Here is a 23,353-nt window from a genome sequence, read left to right on the forward strand (position 1 = left end):
CCACATACAAGCAGCTGATGCACATCTTTGGAACATCAACATTGAAGAAAGTCTAATAAATGTATTTTAGAAATGTACACCATGACAATAAATCTTTTTTAGGCAGTTCTAAAGAACCATTATGATATGAAGAAAATGCATTTCAGAAGAAGATGAGTTGGCCTACTGTATGTTTTCTGGCTACGCACCATACCATAGGATGTAGGCTTGTTCATTTAGCAGACAAGATATGCTTATAAGTCCCGTGCCATTATTTTAATCGCATAGTAAGAAGAATATAACTGAATAAATAAGACATTTTTCCCATTCTAGGGCAAGTGTGCATATGAAGTGGCTATGTTGAGCGTAAAAGTGATCACTTAAAAACCAGGTCCTATATGCTAGATTTAGAGTTATCTGGCACCTTTAGTTGTGAAGGATAGGTCGCAGGCGCTGTTCTCTCGTCAAGTGATCACGTCATTCGTATGCACTCGAATAGCAAATGGAGGCCGCTTTTCTGCCGGTTCTCATACCTACCTACCTGGTCAAAAGTTTTAGAACACCTACTCATTCAAGGGTTTCTTTATTTTTACTATTTTCTACATTGTAGAATAATAGTGAAGACATCAAAAACTATGAAATAAAACATATGGAATCATGTAGTAACCAAAAAAGTAAAGTTACCAGACTCAGAAATTGCAGCCCAAATAAATGCTTCAGAGTTCAAGTAACAGACACATTTCAACATTAACGGTTCAGAGGAGGCTATGTGAAGCAGGCCTTCATGGTCGAATTGCTGCAAAGAAACCACTACTAAAGGACACCAATAAGAAGAGACTTGCTTGGGCCAAGAAACACGAGCAACGGACATTAGACCGGTGGAATATATCCTTTGGTCTGGAGTCCAAATGTGAGATTTTTGCTTCCAACCACCGTGTCTTTGTGAGATGCAGAGTAGGGGAACGAATGATCTCCGCATGTGTGGTTCCCACCGTGAAGCATGGAGGTGGTGGTATGATGGTGTGGGGGGGGGGCTTTGCTGATGACACTGTCAGCGATTTATTTAGAATTCAAGGCACACTTAACCAGCACGGCTTCCACAGCATTCTGCAGCTAGTAACCCCCCCCAAAAAAAAGTTAAACAAATCAAAAATATATTTAACACTTTCTTTGGTTCCTACATGATTCCATATGTGCGATTTCATAGTTTTGAAATCTTCAATATTATTCTTCTACAATGTAGAAAATAGTAAAAATAAAGAAGAATGAGCAGTTGTGTCCAAACTTTTGACCGGTACTGTGTGCGTGTGTGTGTTTTTTCACTCAGTTTCAATCGGCTGTTGAACTTCATCCTTCAAATGAATCATCCCCCAGTGAGATGAGTTTTAAAAGCATGATACTGTTTTGATGATAAGTGTTTGTGACTTTTGATTGCATTTGCATTGATGTCAGAGTGGTTAGATGGACAATAGAGCCCTGATTATCAGGCCATTAGCGACCTGATGGTTGTTAGCGAGTTAGGTACTACCAACGCAAGTCCTGAGTGCATAAGAGGAGATTACCGTGACTCAGCGATCACATGGAATTTTACTGCGGTCATGACTCATGACTGCCGGTGTGGTGGTAAGACAGTCACCGCAACAGCCCTAGTGCAGAACATACCTTCTCTTTTGGTTTGGTGGGTTTAGGTGGTGGTGGGACAGAGCGAGATGCCTGTTTCTTCATTTGTTTCCCTTCGGGTGCTGAGGAGACACAGGTTATAAGAGTACCAACGTTAGCAACTATCCCATTTAGAGCAAATCAGTGCTTTAGACCGCATCAAGAGAGAAACTTAATTATATTATTTAATAGCGTTAACAGTTGGATATACTAACATCCAAGGGAAAACAGCTATATTCTAGCCATTTCAGAAAGGGGTCATCATAACCATTACAATTGGAGATTTCATGCTATGACTCATCCTACCCGTGTCTGTGATGGGCGTGGCTAAGCTCTGCTGCTGGGGCTTCCTCTTGGTTTCTGTGGGCGGAGACTTGGAAGCCCCTGCACCCTCCTTTTTTGCAGTCCCCTGGGTGGGCTGTGGCCTCTGATGCTGCTGTGGTAGCTGCTGGGGCTGGGGTGTTGGTGGGGAGGGGGAGCTCTGGAGTGAGGAGGACGATGAAGAAGAGAAGGAGGAAGGGGAGGAGGGAGGGGTGGGCTGCTGGGGCTTACGTTCCTTCCTACTAGCAGCACCCGTGGGTGCCGGTGCAGGATGTTTCTGGTCTTGCCCAGGGGCGGTGGTGCAGCTGGGGGCCTGGTCGTTTGGGGGGTAGGGTTGTCGGCTGGGGGGGACTGCAACTGTGGCGGTGACTGTTTTTGCTTCTCCTCACCTGGCTTCGGGGGAGGGGTTACACTCTTTTTGCGAAGAGGCTCCTCCTTCAAAGGGGGCGGGACCTGTTTGAGACTGGGCTCAGTGCTTGTTGGGCCCTTGACGGGGTGTAAAACCTCCTTTTTTTCAGACAGTTTGTTCTTCTTCTTGTATTTTTTGCCTAAAAATAAAAATGATACAATCCCATCAATTACACTGAGAACTGTGAATGACAAAGACAATGTGGCTTTATGCAGACACAGACCTTTCACTTGCTTCTTGAGAAAAATCTTGGAAGGCATCCACTGCAAGTTCTGACACTTTCGGACTCTGCGACAACATACAAGCATTACAGTCAGTCACATCAGTCAAACATTGTGGCGTGAAATGAGTGAGACTGGGATAATCGCTCAAGTCAACATAACAGGATTCTCAATTTCTCATACTCACTTGCAACACTGCTTCTTGATATTGCGGCCCCCGAACTTGGGCTTGTCCAGGCAGTTGGTGCAGACTCCGCAGTCGTCGGGGACCTGGCAGCCGGGACACTGCCTGCAGCGCCGCGACCGCCGCCCTTTCCTGGGCGCCGCCCCTCCCTCCTGGATGATCTTGGTGTGCCTCATCACCGGCTTGATGGGAGGGGACTGGGGCTCCGCCTCCTCCGAGCCCGCCACTGAAGATTTGTCTGGGGGGAGCATTCACAGCATAATATGGTGACGGATCCAAAAAAGGTCCCAAGTGGAAACAGGTAATCACTCTTGTAATGGGGTGCCAGGCCAGGAACATATGAAACAGAATGAGATACGGCCCTTATCATCAAACGCCACGACTTCATTGATTTGTCGGAGGAGCATTTGATTATGCGAGCGGGTCATACTTCATTACAAATATTCAAAAGGGGACGTGCCCGTTTAACACGGATCTCACCATCATTCCCCATGGAAGACAGGATCTTCTCCCTCTCCTCCCACGGCAAGGCACTGAGAGTGGGCATGTCGTCGGGGAACACGGCCCGGTTGCGGCCCAGGGCCACAGCGGCGCGCCGACACACGTGCTTGATGCGCGGCCCTCGCACCGACGTCTCCGAAGAGTCGCTCTCATGACTCTGGTGGAGTAAAGCCAAAACAAATCTGCACAGTTAAAACTCCACTGGCTCGAGAAAGTGGCCGAATTCTGGGTCTGTGTTTAAATTATGATTATTTAAAAAAAAAAAAGTTTTTTAATTATGTTAACTCTAAATCAGACTCTGAAAGGGGCTACTCTGTAATAGGGCTGTCCCAATACCAGTATTGACAAGCTATGCAGATTCGTGGAAAGGAAGCAAAGCATGAAGCAGACTTACATTTCTTGAGGAAAATAGTTATGTTGCAGACACATAGCCTGTTATCGCAGTCACATTTTGTTTATTTTCCAAGCTATAGACTACCATACAATCATTTACATACAGTAAAGTCTTGAAGCAGAGTTCAGTCTGCTTCAAGTTCTTTTTGTTTTGGTGGAAAATCAAGTATCACCATACTGGTATCGTGACAGCCCTAATCTGTAAACCATCACTCTCAAGGCTCTCTTACCAGTTGACGACAGTCCTCTTAAATACATACACATCTTTTGGGGGTGGTTTTTCTAAAGGAGAATATATTTGTGCACATCTGTCTGCATAATGCATAATGTACAACGTGGTTTGGCAGAATTCCCCTTGAATAAACCCCTTTCAGGGACATTCCTGCTATCAAGTTTCAGTCGGTGTTCAAAACACTCACAGTGCTATTGATGGCAGCAAACATTCTCAGAATCATGTCAAATGATTTCATTGTGGTTGTGAGGAGACAGCAATAAAACGTATCAAAACCCTTTCCGTGTTCAAGTAAACCAACAGAAATAGCCCTAGTCAGCAGAGAAGAGGCTGCGGGGGAGGAAGAGGGGAACTAACCTGAACTTTAGGATGGTCTGGGGATTTCAGCGACTTGCTCTTCTCGATTTTGAACAACTGCGCTTTGGCCTTCTTCAGCAGGCCTGCCACCCGCTTGTCGGCCACAGGCTGCTTCTCGGCGTGCGCCAGCATGGAGCCCAAGGATGGGACCGCCGGGGGCTTCTTGCAGCCGGTCTGCCCCGGGGGAAGGCCTGCCTGCTGGGCAGGGACACATGTTCTTTTCTCCTTCTCCCCAAGTTCAGCCTCTGGCCCCCTCTCCGAAGGCCGGGTCTTTTTGGAGGCGCGGCCCTTGGTCAAGATAAGGGGGATAGAGGAGTGGACTGCAGCCCTTTCTACAGGTGATGCCTCTGTACCCGAGTCCACAGGAACAGACTTCTTCCTCCCAGGTGTCTTTTTAGGAGCGAGGGAGGTCAGAGACTCCTCCCCTTCCTGCCCCTCCCCGGCAAACAGGCTGGGTGTCCTATTGGGAGAGGCGTCTGGAGTGGACGCCTTGCCTCTCCTCTCCCAATCTTTTCTGCCCTCCCTTTTGTTCTCTTTCTCACGCTCTCTGCTTTTCTCGGTCTCCCTTTCCTTCTCCTTGACAGGAGCAGAGTCCCGGGAAGCCGAGGCGCTCCTCTCTCTCCCCCCTTTCCCAGCACCGCGGCCCGTCTCCTGGGGTCTGGAAGTGAAGAGAGAGAAGAGTTGGGAAGAGGAGCAAGAAGCGGAGTTGCCACCCGCACCACCAAGGCTCCCGGCTGCTCTATGTCCGTCGGAGGAGGAAGGTCCATGTGTGGAGTGGCCCAGGGGGCCCGGTGAGAAGGTGCTGAAAGCAGCAGGCGTTAAGGCACTAGTGGGCAGAGAGCTGGAGGAATTACTGGTGCTGCTGGCACCAGTGGAGATGGAGCCTGTCAGTACAGACGGTTCAGAGGGACCTTTTCCGGGCGGGGCCCCTGGCTGGCTGCTCCTCGTGGTCATGGAGTGTGAGGGGGACCGGGGTTGACCTCGCAGGGGTCCCGGGGTTGTCCTCTTCTTGCGTCTCACCGACCGGCCCGACTTGGGGGAGGACTGGAGGGGAGACAGCGATCCCGGGCTGCTCCCCGATGACGACTGCAGGGTGACCGACTCAAAGATGCGCGAGTGCGCCTCGCTGGGAGTGAAGCGCGGGGCGCGCAGCAGGGGGCTACGCTTCTGGAGTGGCGACTCGAAGCGGGACGAGGGGTGCTGCTGGTGGTGGTGGTGGTGATGTAGTGGAGAGAACAGGCGGGTGCCCGCCCCGGACCCACCGCCCGGCGCCGGGTAACCCGCTGAAGCAACCGCCCCGGTACCAGCGCCATGGGGCATTAGACCCACGTCTTGAGCCGTGAGAGGTGGAGGGCGGAAGTTGTCGAAGATAGGCTTGCGGATAAGGCCCTCCTTGGCATACTTAGCGGAGGAGAAGTACTGCTGATCGGTGCGAGACCGAGATGTCCAGCGGAAGGTGGGCTCTCTCAGGATGGACCTGCGCTTGTCCTGCAGGCTGGAGAGCACCAATGACTGGCCCTGGAGAAACGGGTGGGGCAGGATCCAAGGGGAGTGGGGGTGATGCTCCGCTGTGTTGGAGCCTGACTGGGCCTGCTGCGGGGAGCTAAGGAGAGGGGGGGGCGGGGGGGACGAAGAGGCGGCGGAGGCGGCCTGTTGAGAGTTGGACATCAAAACTCCCGTGGCCGGGCTGATGATAGCCTTCTTCCCTCCGGTGACCAGGCTGCCTCTTCCCCTCGCCCCAAGGCTGCCCCTGCCCACACCCTGCCCTCTGCGGCCCCTCCGGCCCCGCTCAATCAGAACACGCTGCTCCGGCTCGGGCTCTGACGGATGCCTGGAGGAGTGCAGCATGTCCCCCTCCCTCTCTCCCTGGGAGGATGGGGAGTGGTCTCGCTCGTCGTCATGCTCATCATCAGGCTCGGACAGGGCCTGAGTGCCCTCCGAAACCTGGGAGTCGCACGACGAGTCGTCCAGACTGGGGCTGCTGGATCGGGACGACTCACCCGACGAGAGCTGGGATGAGTGCAGGGACACCGCGCTGGAGCCACACGAGGCGACACTGCTGCTGAAGCGCCCATTGCTGGTGCTGTTGTTGCAGCTGTTGTTGAGCAGGCTGGCCGCCACGGCCGTGGCCCTGCTGGGTGTGACAGTGGGAGGCGGGGGAGGGATGGTGTCGACCGGAGCTGCGGTCACAGCTTTAGCAGCGGCGACTGCAGCTGTAGACGCCCGCATGGGGGAGGCCGCCGAAGCGGGATGGGGGGCAGCGACGGGGGGCGGAACAGCATCTAACCGTGCCATCTTCATGTGGGGGTGAGAGGCACCGAAGCTGCCTTCGTCCTCGATGAAGCGCTTTGGGGTTTTAATGATGCGCAGCGAGACAGTGCTCACCACGGGCATGATGAACTGCCTGATGTTCTTCAGCTGCGTTCTCCTCCTCCTCCGGATGCCTGCCTCCATGGCTGCTACCCCTTGGCCTCCTATGGTAACCACCTCCTTCTCTAACAGTTTTTTTTTCTGCGCACCTTTCTTGGCGCGCTGCAGCAGCTGCTTGGCGATTGCGGCATCAGTGCGTTTGGAGGGGGGAACGATGCGCACGGGCTTGATGTGGCGAGGGCTGGTTCTCAGGTTCAGTGGCCTGCCCAGCTTGGAGGGAGAGGATGAGGGGAGCGGGCTTGAGGAGCTGTGGACGTCGGGGCTGTCGTCCTCCTCAGCAAAGTGGGACGCCCTGAGCTTAGACTGCTGTTGAGGAGTGTGGGGGTCCGTATCTCTGTCCCGGCGGACGCTGAAGGACTTTTGTTTGGTTTCCTCTGAACAAGAGGCCTGGGCAGCAGCAGCCTCGGCTTTGAGGCGCTCGGCAGATGGAGGCCGTCCTCGTCTGCGCCGGGGCACACCGGGCACCGGCACACACTTCCTGGCGATGGCCTTGAGTGGGCTCAGTTTGACCTCCCGCAGCCGCTTCAGTTTGGTCACCTTGGATTCGCGGCTCGCTTTGGGAGGCTTGGCCTCTGTGTCGTGCTGCTGCACAGAGCCCAGGGGCGTTCTCTTTGTGGCTTTCCTCTCCTCGTCCCGGTCCTTGCGGTGTGTAGTTGTGGAGCTGTGCTCCTGCTCCACCTGCCTGCTGTCATTGTCTGTATGGCTGCCTGCCTGCAAACTTCTCTGGGTGCCAGAGGCCGGAGGACGGCCTCTCCTCTTCTCTCCAGAGCCAGGCGGCCTCCCGGGCAGCCGCTTGGCCTTCTCCACAGGCCACTCCTGGCCCTCGGGTTTCCCCGAGGAAGGCGAGGGGGAAGGGCCGGCGCCCGCGGGCCCTTTCTGTGCAGTCAGGGCCCGCGGGGGTCGGCCTCTGGGCTTCTTCTCCTGCGTGGGAGTAACTGGTACAAAACAAACAAAAATAATGGGTTTCAAATAAGTGGGGCTACTTTACTACTTTTGAGAGAGATAGATATATACACACACACGACTAAAAGTATGTGGACACCTACTTGTCAAACATCTCATTCCAATATCTTGGGCATTAAAAGGGAGGTTCTGCTCAGCGACTTTCTCTATTCAACCTGACAGAGCTTGAGAGGATCTGCAGAGAAGAATGGGAGAAACTCCCAAAATACAGGTGGGCCAAACTTGTAGTGTCATACCCAAGAAGACTCGAGGCTGTAATCGCTGCCAAAAGGAGCTTCAAAGTACAGAGTAAAGGGTCTGAATGCATGTGTAAATGTGGTATTTCAGTTAATTTTTTTATAAAATGTGCAAAAATGTCTAAAAACCTGTTTCGCTTCATCATTATGGGGTATTGTGTAAATTCCCAAGGATTAAAAAAATATATACATTTTAGAATAAGGCTGTAACGTAAGAAAATGTTGAAAAAGTAAAAGGGGTCTTTATACTTTCCGAATGCACTGTATATACACACACAAAAGTATGTGGACACCGCTTCAAATTAGTGGATTCGGCAACAATGGCTCAGCCACGAAATGGTAGGCCACACAAGCTCACATAATGGGACTGCCAAGTGCTGAAGCATGCAAAAACCACCTGTCTTCGCTTGCAACACTCACTACCAAGTCGCAAACTGTTTCTGGAAGCAGCATCAGCACAAGAACTGTTCGTCGAAAGATTCATGAAATGGTTTTCCATGGCCGAGCAGCCACACACAAGCCAAAGATCACCATGTGCAATGCAAAGCGTCGGCTGGAGTGGTGTAAAGCGTCACCGCCATTGCACTCTGGAGCAGTGGAAATGCGTTCTCTGGAGTGATGAGTCACACTTCACCATCTGGTAGTCCGATGGACAAATCTGGGTTTGGCGGATGCGAGGAGACCGCTACCTGCCCGAATGTATAGACACTGACAGTTGTGGGTGCATTGCATGATGTATTGTTGTCTCTACCTTCTTGCTGTTGTCCGTGCCCAATAATGTTTGTACCATGTGCTGCTGCCATGTGTTGCTACCATGTTGTCATGTGTTGCTGCCATGTTGTGTTGTCATCTTAGGTATCTTTATGTAGTGTTGTCTCTTGTCGTGATGCGTGTTTTGTCCTATATTTTTTATTCTAAAGCCAGCCCTCGTCCAGGCGGGAAGCCTTTTGGTAGGTCGTCATTGTAAATAATAATTTTTTCTTAACTGACTTTAAAATAAAGGTTAAATAAAATAGAAATAGTGCCAAACTTACAGTTGAGAGGAGGAGGAATATTGGTCTGGGGCTGTTTTTCCATGGTTTGGGCTAGGCCCCTAAACGGTTACAGCATACAAAGACATTCTAGATGATTCTGTACTTCCAACTTTGTGGCAACAGTTTTGGGAAGGCCCATTCCTGATTCAGCATGACAACGCCACCGAGAACAATGCGAGGTCCATACAGAATTTGTTTGTCAAGATCAGTGCGGAAGAACTTGACTGACCTGCACAGAGCCCTGACCGCAACTCCATCAAGCACCTTTGTGATGAATTGGAATGTCAACTGTGAGCCAGGCCTAATCGCACAACATCAGTGCCCGACTTCACCAATGCTCTCGTGACTGAATGGAAGCAAGTCCTTGCAGCAAAGTTCCAGCATCTAGCGGGAAAGCCTTCCCAGAGGAGTGGCGCAGCAAAGGGGGACCAACTCCATATTAATGCCCATGATTTTGGAATGAGATGTTGGACGAGCAGGCGTCCACATACTTTTGGTCATGTAGTGTACATAAATAAAAACACCTCACCTGCCAACGTCCTCGACTGACTCTGCATTCTTCGGTGTTCACTGACTGTACCAAAGCCTCCAAACGCTCCTTCCTATGGCGGGAAAAGACAAGAAACATGAAATCTGACCAAATCGTTAACACGTTTGCCGAAATACTTCAATAGAATAACAGCATGATTAAAGTGTTGTTTTTTTTAAGGTCAAAGTAATGAATGAATAAACTGATTCAGAATTCAAAGCATCCAAAGACAATATTCAGGCCTAGCTGTGCACTTCAGTCATCCCTGTACTGAAACCACTCACAATGAAGAGTTTAGTCCCCTTAAAATTACAGTAGTCCCATCTCACTTTCACCAGGCTGCTGACTCACTCCAGTCAGGTTCCAGTCATTCCGTTTCCCTATGCTTTCCAGATTAGGTGCCTAAACCCGCTGGAGAAGGTTGTCAGAACGTTAGACATTCTCAATTTGAAAATGTCCAACTTGGAGCTGAGTAACACAGTAAAGCCAAAACCACAAGTCAGTCGAGCATTTTCCTGTCTTAGGTAAATGCTAAGCTGATTAGGCACGCTCAGGGGGAAAAAAGTCTCACCATCTAAAATATCTGAATAAGAGGCCAGGTGGAAAAAAGCCAAGAAGAGCAATTGAAGCAGGGGTCCGCGTTAGAGTTCAGAAATCAACCTTTTCAAACGCAGAGCATAAAAAATTAAAAATAATCTGCGTTTTAAACCATTTCACCTGCGTTTTATACTGAAAGCCAAGTTGTTGTTTTTTCTTCAATAAGAGTGATCAGGGGCATGCAAATATACTATTCCCTTCACAGAAAATACATTAGCGCAAAACATAATACAGCAGAAAATCTTAATTTTCATCAGAAGCGCAACACTATTTGGCTAGGAGCCACACAAGTAAATGAGCTTACATTGAAAAAGCAAGGTACTTGTGCAAAAATTATTCGTGGCCATGATTGTTTCAATGATAAACATTAGAACTATGTATCCAGCTACATTTTCTGTTTGGCTTGAAGTTAATCTGGCATTTTACCTGAGAAAAGTAGGCTACAGCGAGAAAAGTAGCAGAGAAATGTAGCTACACAGTCAGAGCGCAGTCTGCTGATATAATGCCTGTTAGTGAATTCCCATCCTGGGGAAGCGCAACTGAAACACAAAATTTTTTCTGATGTCAGGCAGTAGTGATGCACCGATATGATATTTTTGGCCGATATCCTATATATCCTATATATACGATAACCGATACTTACAATTTTTGCGGCCATTTAAGCATTCTAGTACAGTTAAATAGCTCACACACAAACACATGGACGCAGCGGTCTAAGGCACTGCATCTCAGTGCAAGCGGCATCACTACAGTCCCTGGTTCAAAACCAGGCTGTATCACATCCGGCAGCGACTGGGAGTCCTATAGGGCGGCACAAATTGGCCCAGCGTCATCCGGACCGTCACTGTAAATAAGAATGTGTTTTTAACTGACTTGCCTAATTAAAGAAAAGGTCACACACACAGACTAACCAAAAGTTATTTTGTCGGAATTTACATAAATCCCCATTACCAGTAAAACATAACCAAACGTATTTCTTTCACTCATTTCTTTCCTAATTCTTATTGTGGCTAGCTTCACAACACATAACCCGGTCCGGTCGAGCATCACTAGCCAGATGAAGCTATCTGGCTGCTTATGTTTGCTTGGGAAACAGGGTGAAGTAGCTGACTAGCTATTTATTTTCATATACTGAAGTTAAATTTCAATAGACGAACAACAAGTGGCAACCTAGCTAATACTTACTCACAAGGATCCCTAAATCATTGCTAAGAATAATGAAAATGACTGCAGGTTCCACTGGTGATTGTTTTCAGGTTGGTTACATTGGTGCTAGCTAGCTACCCCAGCAGTTGTGGTCAAACAAATTATGCTTTATTACCAATGCGGTATTGCAAACACCGGCCACGAACAAACTTTTTTTTGTACAGCTTTGACAGTGCTACTATCTTTGACACGCAAAGACCCAAACGGCATTCCATAGTATGCATGTCGTGAAGCTAATAGCAGTGACGCTATTACTGTGTAACTCCGGTAAGGAAACATCTGAAAAAAATAGCTCACTCGGTAGTGTGTACCGGATGCTCGACCAGTCGGCAAAAGTCAACATCACCCACGACAGAGAACGGTTGATTGTCAAGGGCAATGAATTCCATTATCTTTGCTTTAATGAATTTCGGCTGAGTTGCCTCGCTGAAAAATGTCTTACTCTTTCAAATGACTGCTCGATCTACACAGCAGACATTGTGGGCTGGGTTAGGAGTCCTGTGTTGCACGTGTAGCGCAACATTTCACGTGCAGTTATTACGTTATATAGGTATGCACGGTAGCTTTCACATCGGTTTTTAAAACCTGTTTTGGAGACCGGTTTTTGTTCAGAATTTCAGATGACTGACGTGACCCGTTACGCAGGCCCAGAAACTAGGATATGAATATACTTGGTAGCATTGGATAGAAAACTCTGAAGTTTCTAAAACTGTTAAAATAATGTCTGAGTATAACAGAACTGATATGGCAAGAGAAAACCCGAGGAAAATCCATCCAGTTCTTTTTTTTTTTTTTTTGAGGTCACAGGCCATTTCAGTGGTAGCCTATGGGAAATACAAATAGATAGGACCCATATTGCAGTTTCTATGGCTTCCACTAGATGTAAAGATTTTAATAAGGGTTTCAGGCTCTTTTTTTGTAAATGAGCAAGTAGTTGTAGTTCTTCCAAGGTGTCTCATTAGAAAAGTAGCCTTGTTGGTGGGTGAATGAGGTGCTCGCTCTTCGTTATTTATCTTCCCTATTGAACATACTATTCTACTATAAAACGCTCATTCATTATGTAGCTGGGACCATTGGGATTGCAAACAGAGGAAGATCAAAAAGGTAAGTGATTTATTTAAATCGCTATTTGTGATTTTGTGACGCCTGTACTAATTGAAAAAGTATGCGTGTGGGGTGCTGTCCTCAGATAATTGCATGGTATGCTTTCGCCATAAAGCCTTTTTGAAATCTGACAACAGTTGGATTAACAAGAAGTTAAGTTTTTAAATTATGTATGACATTTGTATTTTCATGAATGTTTAATATTACGATTTTTGTATTTTGAATTTCCCGCTCTGCAATTTTACTGGATGTTGTCGTAGGTGTCCCGCTAGCGGTTCACCCACCAAAAGAGGTTATCGTCGGCGTTAGAGCAGATACTGATGTGGCATTTTTAGCTAATATCGGCCAATTACGATATCTTTCATCCCTAATAAGAATAATTTAAGATGCGTTAACCTCGAGCTTATGGCTGAATACTGCCCCCTTTGGAGAAAGTGCGTGCCCATAGTAAACTGAAAATATTTTTTTCCAAAATTGCTAATATATGCATATAATTATTATTATTATTCGATAGAAAACTCTAAAGTTTCTAAAACCGTTTAAATTATGTCTGTATGTAAAGCAGAACTCTCAGGGCAGCCTTTCTCCCAAACTCTCTCTTGTCAAGAGAAAAGTTGGGTCAACTTTGACGTCATCGCCCCCACCCTTCCCAGGCAGCTACCGATCTGGGAACAGTATGTATTTGTTCAGCGCGATGTCCGCTTTCAATTGGCACGTTCATTGTTTGAATTTCGCGCTCCCTCATCCTTTGGCGGGCGAAAATGCCCGGGTCACTCTCAAATACATGCACTCTATTGCGCGCGGCCGATTTGGGGAACGTTCTTTTCCAATAGACACCATTTGAAGCCGGTTCGTTTGTTCGCGATTATCATTGTTTTACATGATAAAAACATCATTTTGCTCGATTCTGCACTTAGTTTGACCAGTTTAGTCGACATATAATATGTAATTTTGAAGTTTTGATGCGCAAGAGTGCGGGACCAGAAGGAGCAGAAGTTATTTTGGGTGCATTTCAGCTGAAGCTGTTAGCATATGCTAATACAAAGACGCACAACTTGAAACCAAACGATGTATTGGGTAAGTATGACTCCTTCTACGTCTTCTGATCGAAGAACATCAAAGGTAAGGGAATATTTATGTGGTTATTTTGGGTTTCTGTGGACTCCAAACGTAGAGGAGACACTGCTAATATCTGAGCGCCGACTCATAGCATAGACTAGTGAACGAATTCTGTAACGTTAAAAATAAATGTAACACAGCGGTTGTATTAAGAAGAAGTGCATCTTTGTAACTATATGTAGAACATGTATATTTAGTCATGTTTATTGCTTGTTATCTGACGTTATCTGTCGGAGCTATCATAATTTCTCCGGACATTTTGAGTAGCATTTTTTGAAATGTCGTCATTGTAAACAGAGATTTATGGATATTAATGGCATATTATTGAAAAAAAAAAAAATGTACTGTGTAACATGTAATATTACTGTCATCTGATGAAGATTTTCAAAAGGTTAGTGAATTATTTATTTTTTAATCCTACTTTTAAATTTTATATTTTCTGGGACAAAATGGCCGCCGCTTGCCTTTTGTTTCGGTGGTGGTCTAATATAAATGTGTGCTATGTTTTCGCCGTAAAACATTTTAGAAATCTGACTTGCTGGGTAGATGAACAAGGTGTTTATCTTTCATTTGAGCTATTGGACTTGTGTAGGTGTGGAGGTTAAATATTTCTAAGAATATTTTTTCGCATTTTGCGTTATGCTAATGAGCTTGAGCCGTAGTCACGATCCCGGATCCGGGATGGGTAGCATCAAGAGGTTTTAACAAAAGCAGCAAGATATTTCTTAGGCACTCTTTTTTGCTGTGTGAAAAACACAGAATTCTGCGTTAACAGGGCCCCTGTGAACTAAAGGCTTTTTCGTAGCCTATACCACAAAAGGAAAATTGCTGAATAAGCCTATTAGCATAGCTAGATAGAGAAGCTAGAGCTAGATATTTTATCAGATGTATAAAATGTGAAGCATCCGGATGGCATTCAGAAGATGGATTTGGGCCAACATTCTGCAAATGTACTTATCGATGAAACATTTGATCTCAATACAGTTCTGTTCCCAAAACTAGAATCGGTTACCAACAGAGTGGACTAGGTTTTGTAGATATTAGCCTTTGACAAAGTTGCAAAAAATGGCATTGTTTAAAAAGGAATGCAAAGGCAAATTGAGTTATTGCACACGCGCACTTCAGAGCAGACGTTCTCCAACAGAAATATGCTAATGTATGCTAGAACGCGCCATCGGATCTAGCTCGTGCTTGGCTCTGCCCACTATGGCTCATTTGTTCCCATTTGAAACGACAAGCTGTGGCCTACCTTGGTTTAGTTCTAAAATCTTTGGGGAAACATTTCTTATAGCATTTGATGGCCACAGGCAGTCATAAGGCTACACAGATGTATTTAATGATATCTATTGCACTGTTGAGAATGACATTTGTTTCTCTTCACTTCCAGGAAGTACCATCAAAGCACACAGGTATCCATAGCAGCAGTGGTTGCTAGGCTGCCTAACATCTGCTGTGATGTCACCCACTCAGTCAGGTCATCTTTGAGAGGGCCTGATTGGATGACTCATCTCCTGACATAACACACATTCATTATTGGGGTACTTATTGTAATTTCCTCTTAAATGTTTCTCTCTTCTAAATTTTGAGGTAAGGCACAGTGAACGAGGCCATCTGTAGGAGTTACCGGAATTCAAAAATTCCAAAGCAACCCAAACAGCATGTTACACATGACTAATAGTGATCTCTCAGTTGACTAGGCTGCGTCTCAAATGCCGGTTTAAAACACTACGTGTGTCAAAAGTCGCACACTAGACAGGGAATAGGGTGTCATATGGGACACAACCCTCATCTACAACTGTACATGATGATGGTGAACCTAATCAGTGCAGTCTCTACGGTGGGGTGTGGGATACTTTATATCAGGATATAAACAAGTCACAATCACAGCACCAGGAAGTGTGTCCTTGGATTGATTCAATTAAAGATCCGCTCCGCTCACTTGGAATTGGACAGAAATTGAATATTACTCAGTCTCCAGGACCCTCCATTTGTAATTATGTCTGGGCCACAGGATGAGTGTGTAACAGTAATTATAGAGAAAGCAGATAAAACAGGAGGCAGACGGACTCAATGTCCTCCAACACCAAGGAGGGACTCTGCTCATGAACTGCAAAATGCCTGTAAATTTATCAGCAAACTTATATTATATTGTCAGCTTAACTATCACAAGTATTGTTGTTTATGACAGTCAGCAGTACTGACCATTAGAGACTTGGACAACTGGGCAAGTTAAGAGGCCAAAGACAACTCATATATGCATGTCAGAAAACAAAAAAAGTCCTTAGATGCCCATCTTTGCTAGGCCTTACCCCCACAGACCATCCACAGCCACCCAACCCTAGGGCTGGTGAGATTAATATCTCAACGTTCCCGTGGAAGTCTTTTGTGTGACTCCGTGTCAGAGGAGTGGGGGTGTGTCATTTCATAATCTTTATTTAGAGCAGCATGTGGGGCTGCAGTTTAAGTCCCTTCGGCCCAGTTTGTAGAGCAGCTGCTGTCTAGGAGTCCACACTACAGTTTTAACTCCAACCTGAATAGCACAGCCAACTTGTTAACATCACATTTACTATTAATATAGTGATTAGGCCACATTCGGTCAGCTGCAATTTAATTTGGCATATAGCCTAGATTTTTGTTTGTGACGACAAGTGTTGATCATTTGCAATATAATAGCAGCCTCAAATGACCAGCTTTGCCGTTTTAAAATAGTTTATTTTTAAATCATGTTGCCCACCGATACCTGAATTTTTAGATCGATCCATCTCTCACTTCAACTCTGACACTGATTGACTCTGTGCTGCAGTTCATACAGGCAGTGTTTCTCAGCATCTTCTCAGGCAGGCTGCTAAAGCTGTTGGTTGGTTGCATGGAACTAAGGGGGGTGGAAAGTGACAAACGCGAGTAGCTCGATGACATCACAGCTCTGCCTCTCTGGCACTCACACAAACACTCGTCCTCCCTTCGCATGAACCACACCGCAAGATGTAAACAACAGAGCCAAAACACGAGGGGAGGAAGAGGAAAGGGGGATGGGCAGAAAAGGAGGATGTGTGTGTGTGTGTGTGTAAAAGGGGGAGGTGGGGGGCAGCATCTTGACCACCTGGTACAGCAACTGAGCCTGTGCATGTCTCCAGGGGGACTGCGAGGATGAAAAGGGGTTGGGGTTGAACACGCTCGCACAGAAGCAAGCTAAATCCCAATCTAAACAAGCCTCCCACACACTAAAAGCCTCCCACTCCCCGTGCAGCCAGCCATGCGCTACAGAGGCACACACTCACTCCGCGCCCACAGGCAACCCGGGGAGAGCAGCATGCTGCGAAACCAAAAAGGCTTATGGGCTCGCTTGCAGGACAGGGAGCCACCTGCTACGGCTAGGACAGGGGAAGGCAGGTAGACGTGCGGTTAAGAACATTGTGCCAGTAACCGAAAGGTCGCTGGTTCAAATCCCCGAGCTGACTAGGTGAAGAAAAAAAAAGGAAAAAAATAAAATAAAATGTCTGTGCTCTTGAGCAAGGCCATAATGTAGAGTGTCTACTAAATCAATAAGAGTGTCTACAAAACAAATAAAAATGTAGAATGTACAGTCAGGGAGAAAGGGGATGAAAGGCAGCATGCATAGCCTAGTCGGAAGGCTCTTGTTAGAAGAGGGTGACAAAAGCTTTTGTCGTCTACTCAGACTCCACATTTTCTTACTCCTGCTTGTGTTTGTTTCCCATCCACAACATGCTAATTTGAACCTACATTTCCACATCATGAATTGCCTCGTAGAATAGCTAAAACAGAGCAACAAGTCCAATTCAATGCGGAGATGTTCATGTTCCGGTCTGCTAGTTGGGCCTGTCCCTTGCAAGCACATAACTATCAGAGCGGATGTAAAAGTGGTTTAAGGTATTCGGTTTTGCATCACTAGCAAGTGGGTGTATGTGGGCGAGGTGAGAAGCCCAATGTGACGGTTCTTGAATCAGAAGAAAACACTAGTTAGCTCTATTCAGCTAACCCTTTATAAAATGTATTCACCTACTTTCAACATCTGTCATTTTAAAACACCAGACAGAGAAGTCCCAGCAGTAGCTCCCTTTAAAACGCAGAGTAAATTAGAGTCACTGAGGGCTGCTCTGCTCTTCAGGACTGCTGATGCGCCACACACACACACACATGGCTGCCTGCCATCCCTGTAACCCCATATATCCACATCATGTAGTGCAACTGATCATTAACTCTCAGCCCTGGCATATTTGAAAGCTGTAGAATTCAACTTGGAAGTTTGGAGCTATCTAAATGCCTAGAGAACCTTAAGTACCCCTTTAATTACTAGCATTGTTAAAAGTTTAAACTTTGACGCTTCCCCCAGAATTCTAAATAATTTCATACTGTATAATTATCTGTCGAGACATCTGCCTTTTGAAGTTTCAGAGTGTCCTTGTACATCACTGCGCAAAACCCCGAGTGAATATCGAGAGGTGTCAGGGGGGAAAAAGTATGCCAAGAGACTTGCTTTGCAGTTTGAAAATTCTGAACGTGGTCAGGGAATAAGATTACGAGCAAAGGGAGAACTCAATCTGTGTTTATTTAACAATTGCGATTGATGCAATGAATGGAGGGCAGGATAAAACAGCATGATATTTTGTACTACACAACTGTATTATTCAAATGTGGGCTACAAGAATTAAAAAATTAAAAATAAAAACAGAAAAGGTCTGGAGCTGGGTACAGACAAATGTGCCTCCTGATCATATTCTCATGATAGTAATTTGGAGCAGCCTTCCCTCAAAATCCACACTGTCTCAGCCTCCAGTATTTATGCTGCAGTAGTTTATGTGTCGGGGGGCTGGGGTCAGTTTGTTATATCTGGAGTACCTCTCCTGTCCTATTCGGTGTCCTGTGTGAATCTAAGTGTGCGTTCTCTAATTCTCTCCTTCTCTCTTTCTTTCTCTCTCTCGGAGGACCTGAGCCCTAGGACCTGAGCTCCAGGACTACCTGACATGATGACTCCTTGCTGTCCCCAGTCCACCTGGCCGTGCTGCTGTTCCAGTTTCAACTGACCTGAGCCCTAGGACCATGCCCCAGGACTACCTGACATGATGACTCCTTGCTGTCCCCAGTCCACCTGGCCATGCTGCTGCTCCAGTTTCAACTTCCACCTGACTGTGCTGCTGCTCCAGTTTCAACCGTTCTGCCTTATTATTATTCGACCATGCTGGTCATTTATGAACATTTGAACATCTTGGCCATGTTCTGTTATAATCTCCACCCGGCACAGCCAGAAGAGGACTGGCCACCCCACATAGCCTGGTTCCTCTCTAGGTTTCTTCCTAGGTTTTGGCCTTTCTAGGGAGTTTTTCCTAGCCACCGTGCTTCTACACCTGCATTGCTTGCTGTTTGGGGTTTTAGGCTGGGTTTCTGTACAGCACTTTGAGATATCAGCTGATGTACGAAGGGCTATATAAATAAATTTGATTTGATACCTCTGAGCAGCCAAATGAAGAGCTAGAGGCTTCACTCCGATTTACTATGGATACTTCTCCCCTCCTTTGAATTTCAATTGAGGAGGAGATCATACTGTATGTATATGCCCTTCCGGTGGCACATTCCTAATAAAAGGCCACTGGGGAATTCTGGTCAGATTGCTCTGGCCAATGACTGATTTTTTAAATTTTATTTAGGCAAGTCAGTTAAGAACAAATTCTTATTTACAATGACTTCCTACACCAGCCAAACCCAGACTATGCTGGGCCAATTGCGGGTTGTGATACAGCCTGGATTCGAACCAGGGTGTCTGTAGTGATGCCTCTAGCACCGAGATGCAGTGCCTTAGACCGCTGCGCCAATCGGGAGTCTCGGAAGAATTCAAGAAAAAAAAAAGTGAATTCTGAGTGTCCCACTAAAGATTGATATTCGTCTCTCTCGGGTGCCAAAATACTGGGTAAAAAAAACAGATACTGCTAGAATTGATGGCTCATGTTCCCAACACCTCACACCCACAGTGGCAGAGAGAGGCAGCTCCGACCAGCACCCTAATCAAAACAAAGCTGAAGACGCCTCCTGCGAGGTGTAATAAGGGGCATAAAGTATGGGGGACCAACCCCACACACAATTGATGGCTTTCTCACAGCCCTGAAAGTAGAGGTGAAAACCCTTTGGCCGCCTGCTAGAGCAGAATAAAGCAGTGGATGGGAGGGTCTGTGACTAATTCTCCTCCCAGCGTAGTCCCTAGGGGAGGAGGCTTCGCTCTTCACCCTTTGATATCAGTGCCTGTGCTCTTTCAGCCGTCTGCACTTCATGAAAGCTGGAATAAAAGCAGACAAAGCTTCCTGCTTGGATCCACACACTGTCTCCGGGACGGGAGCTCCGCCATATAAATAGGGCAAACACCTGCTGGACCCCTTCCGCCCAAACAACATTTAGCAAAAACCAGTGAGGCAAAGCATTCAGTTTGCTAACATCTATTCAGCTGCACTTGTGTGAGGGATTGACATCGGTCTTAAATCGGAGTCAAGCGAGAGGGGTTTGATTCTAAAGACAAAACAAAAGTGAGTCTGATTTTTGTTAAAGGCCAAACAAATGTCCCCAAAAAGACACCTTTGGCAGATGGGCGCTTAAATAGACAACCATCATTTGGCTGGATCAATAAACATTTAAATAGCCAATTCAATAGCCTACAAATGCTGCAATTTGAACAACAATGGTCTACAAGCCCTCTTTTGAGAGATCCCAAAAGGCTTGGCTAATCTATTCCAAAGTGGCAGCTGTCAGAAGAAAAGTTGAGCTCAGACGGCCCCTGTGTGGCTGAAGTGGATTTGGTCTGCTTGGAAGGCGGGGCTCAGTGTCCGGCTGCTCCATGAGCTCAGCAGGCTGCGATGAGCCAGAACAATCCTGCCCAGGCGCAACAGCCACTGAATGAAATCACAATGCTGTGTCTGCAACATCCATGAGTGGCAAGTTACACTGGGATTTTGGCCGTATGTCCCCACTGCATCCCAGCGTGTTTCCCCCACTCTTTGTGTGTCTTGGGATAGAGGGGGACATGTTGATCTGCCTTCCTATTTAAAAAAAAAAGTGTTAGCCCAGACAGAGGGACTCATTTCTATAGCACTGGCCAGCATCAAAGTATATTATATTAACCTTTCGGCTAATCTACTAGTGATGGTAGGAGACGTGTAAACACACACAGGACAGAATCAGTGTTTCCAGATACCGCAATAGTTCTTATGATAAGGGGCTTATTGAAAAATCACACATGAGGGAGTGAGGGACTGGAGAAACCTCAAGATATATTTTCTTAACATCAAACCTGAATTACCCCAATAAGTACTCTAATATAACAGTACATCTTACAACGTTGATAAAGTGTTGAGTTACCCTCCATGTCCGATTCTACTAACACTAGGGTCTACTCCCACTGCATTGAACGCGTGCTCATCATGAAAAAATAAAGATGGTAGTTCGCTAAACCCGAACACACCCCCACATTACAAGGTCCGACAAAAAAAAAAAGGCTCGTTATTGTAGCTCGCTAGCCTACGGTCAGTACTTAGAAAGATGGAATTCGGAGGAGCACACATCAAACACACATGACACTGGCGAACCATTCTCAGCCCACCAAAAAAAATGTAGTTCGCTAGCACTTCATCAGATGTCCACAATGCCGACATTATTTTGATACTACGCACTGTGTGAAGACGGGGAAAAACATGTCCACCTCCCATTTTCCTATGGATCAGCAATAGCTAGCTACCGTGGCGTAGTGCGTAGCATGGTAACGTTAGGTTCATGAGCTAAACACTTAGCCAAATGTGCGAGTCTTACTACAAAAGCTCAAATTCATCACTTAGCGAGATACCCCGACCATTAGCCATACCCAAATATCTAAATCGACAATGTTGTTTCTAACTATTGTAGCGTCTACCTAGCAACTTTAGAAGCGTGGATCAAGGCAGAAAGACGAATAGTAGCTAGCTGATCATTTAGGCAAGGTAAATAGCCTCGTTCGATGGTTAGCATTGAACTGACACCTCGCAGCAAGCTATGGATAACGACAGCTTCTTGAACTCTTCGATTTACTATAGGTGTTTAATGCTAAGCTAGTCAATGTTTGCAAAATAAATTGTCTAACGTTCCTAGGTTATTGCAATTCAAATGAGTGGAGTATAATTAACGTTAGGTAGCTAGATGCCTTAACCTGAACTTCATGTTTTTGATTCTTGTTAACTTGTCCTCCCTAAATTGACATGTTTTGTTTTCAAACAGGAACCTCGCTAGCTAACCGGGAGGTCCCATGCTACAGTGTTAATCAATGTAACACTAGCATCACAGAAATGTACCAAAGACTGAGCCAACGTTAGCTAAAGTTAGCATGTTACTGTATCACACTAGCTCGTAGGACCTAATCCTGAACTCTGAAGAGGAGTTGATGGTGAGATATGATGAGGCTCTATCCCCACAAGTCACCACTCTACAACTAAGCCAACAATGGCCGCTAACCAGATACTGTAGCTTTATATCACATCCCTCTATTTTCACCTCTGTGGCAATGTTAGACAACTAGACAGACAATAATGAATTCACTTTGGCCAAATTTTGTCTAGAAAGTCACCAGGCTACTTTTAACTATAAACAACATCAGTACCGTTGGTGCTACTCAGATAGCTACTGATCCTAAACGGGCTTCCTTGTTGTGACTTGTGTGGTGAATCAATGTGAAAGGGATAACGTAACGTTAGTAACAGCACATGGATTGAAGCATGTTGATACCCAGTGTGGGGATCAAGGCCAAACAAAAAGTTAACTACTCTGCGATGACAAGTTGAGTCACACTCTTAACACCGAATACGGAGGCAGCAACATAACTCCTTGGTACTATACCATAGCTAGCGCGTGTTCGACACTTCATGTTACACTTCTCATTGCAGCTATTTCACGTTAGCAAGCTAGCTAACAACCAACCACAATCAAGTTGGTCTTTCACTTACCTCCCCGCTGCTTGAACCACTCGACTCTCCCAAAACATCCCGAAATTTCTGCAGGTTGCAACCGATAGCAGATGAGACCTGTAACGCAGCATCAAAGCCGGGTCCGAGCCCAGCCGTGTTCGGGTGGGTCCCTGTGCTACTTCGAAGGGAGGCAGTGACCCGGATTCGGCCCGCTCTCCTCCCGGTGCCTAAGTTGCTGCTCCCTCCGGGCCGAGCGGGGAACCGCCACCGACAGCTGTGCGCCATTTTACACTCTGCCTGTCTGCCCTAAGATCAGAGAGCTCAGTGGGCGTAGCCCTAAACCAGCGTTTCACATAACCCCCGCACCATTCACCACGGTGAAAAACATCCGTATCCATGTTGCGGGGTGGAGATAAAGTGGCCCCGAATATGCATTTATTCAATGTTCCTAGTCAAAAAGCGTATAGCCATAGCATAGCTAAACAGGTTCCAGGGCCGGGTCCGGAAAAACACCTAACAGTTCTTAGCTACTGATGCTTGATCCATCTCAGAGAACCGATTAAATTCCTAATTATATGATCCATCCAACGCTAGCCCACACGAAAGATGTGTAGCTGCCAGCCAACTAGAAAGCCACGAACTCGCAGTCAAACAGAGCAGAGAAGTCGTAGCTAGCTAACGAACAGCTAATAGCTAGCTAACGCTGTTCTTCACAACTATGCCAATAGATACATATATTACATTTAGTCGACGAATCCCAAATGGCAGACTGGAAATTAAAGTATCTAACGTTAGCTAGCTAGACCGTGTCTTACAACATGACGTGGTAGACCAACTCGCTAGCTAGCCACATTTTAACGTTAGTTCGAAAGTGTAGACTGGCAACAACAAAAAATAGATACGTTTTCTTAATTAAACAATGATTGAAACAACTAGCTAGGTATTTGAC

General features: G+C 46.4%; 1 protein-coding gene across 1 annotated transcript in view; it reads right to left on the minus strand.

Moving 5' to 3' along the window:
* LOC112244682 (histone-lysine N-methyltransferase 2A-like) overlaps positions 1-22,824 on the minus strand; it is a 53,863-nt gene extending 31,039 nt beyond the window's left edge. The window contains 9 exon segments of the mRNA XM_024412412.2: positions 1,642-1,721; positions 1,945-2,245; positions 2,248-2,507; positions 2,592-2,656; positions 2,777-3,011; positions 3,254-3,431; positions 4,257-7,621; positions 9,449-9,521; positions 22,444-22,824. Coding sequence (XP_024268180.2) covers positions 1,642-1,721; positions 1,945-2,245; positions 2,248-2,507; positions 2,592-2,656; positions 2,777-3,011; positions 3,254-3,431; positions 4,257-7,621; positions 9,449-9,521; positions 22,444-22,689 — 4,803 coding nt within the window. The 5' untranslated portion in view covers positions 22,690-22,824.
* Between the last annotated feature and the right edge of the window lie 529 nt (positions 22,825-23,353).

The sequence above is a fragment of the Oncorhynchus tshawytscha genome, linkage group LG13 (assembly GCF_018296145.1).
Source record: "Oncorhynchus tshawytscha isolate Ot180627B linkage group LG13, Otsh_v2.0, whole genome shotgun sequence".
Taxonomy (NCBI): Eukaryota; Metazoa; Chordata; class Actinopteri; order Salmoniformes; family Salmonidae; genus Oncorhynchus; species Oncorhynchus tshawytscha.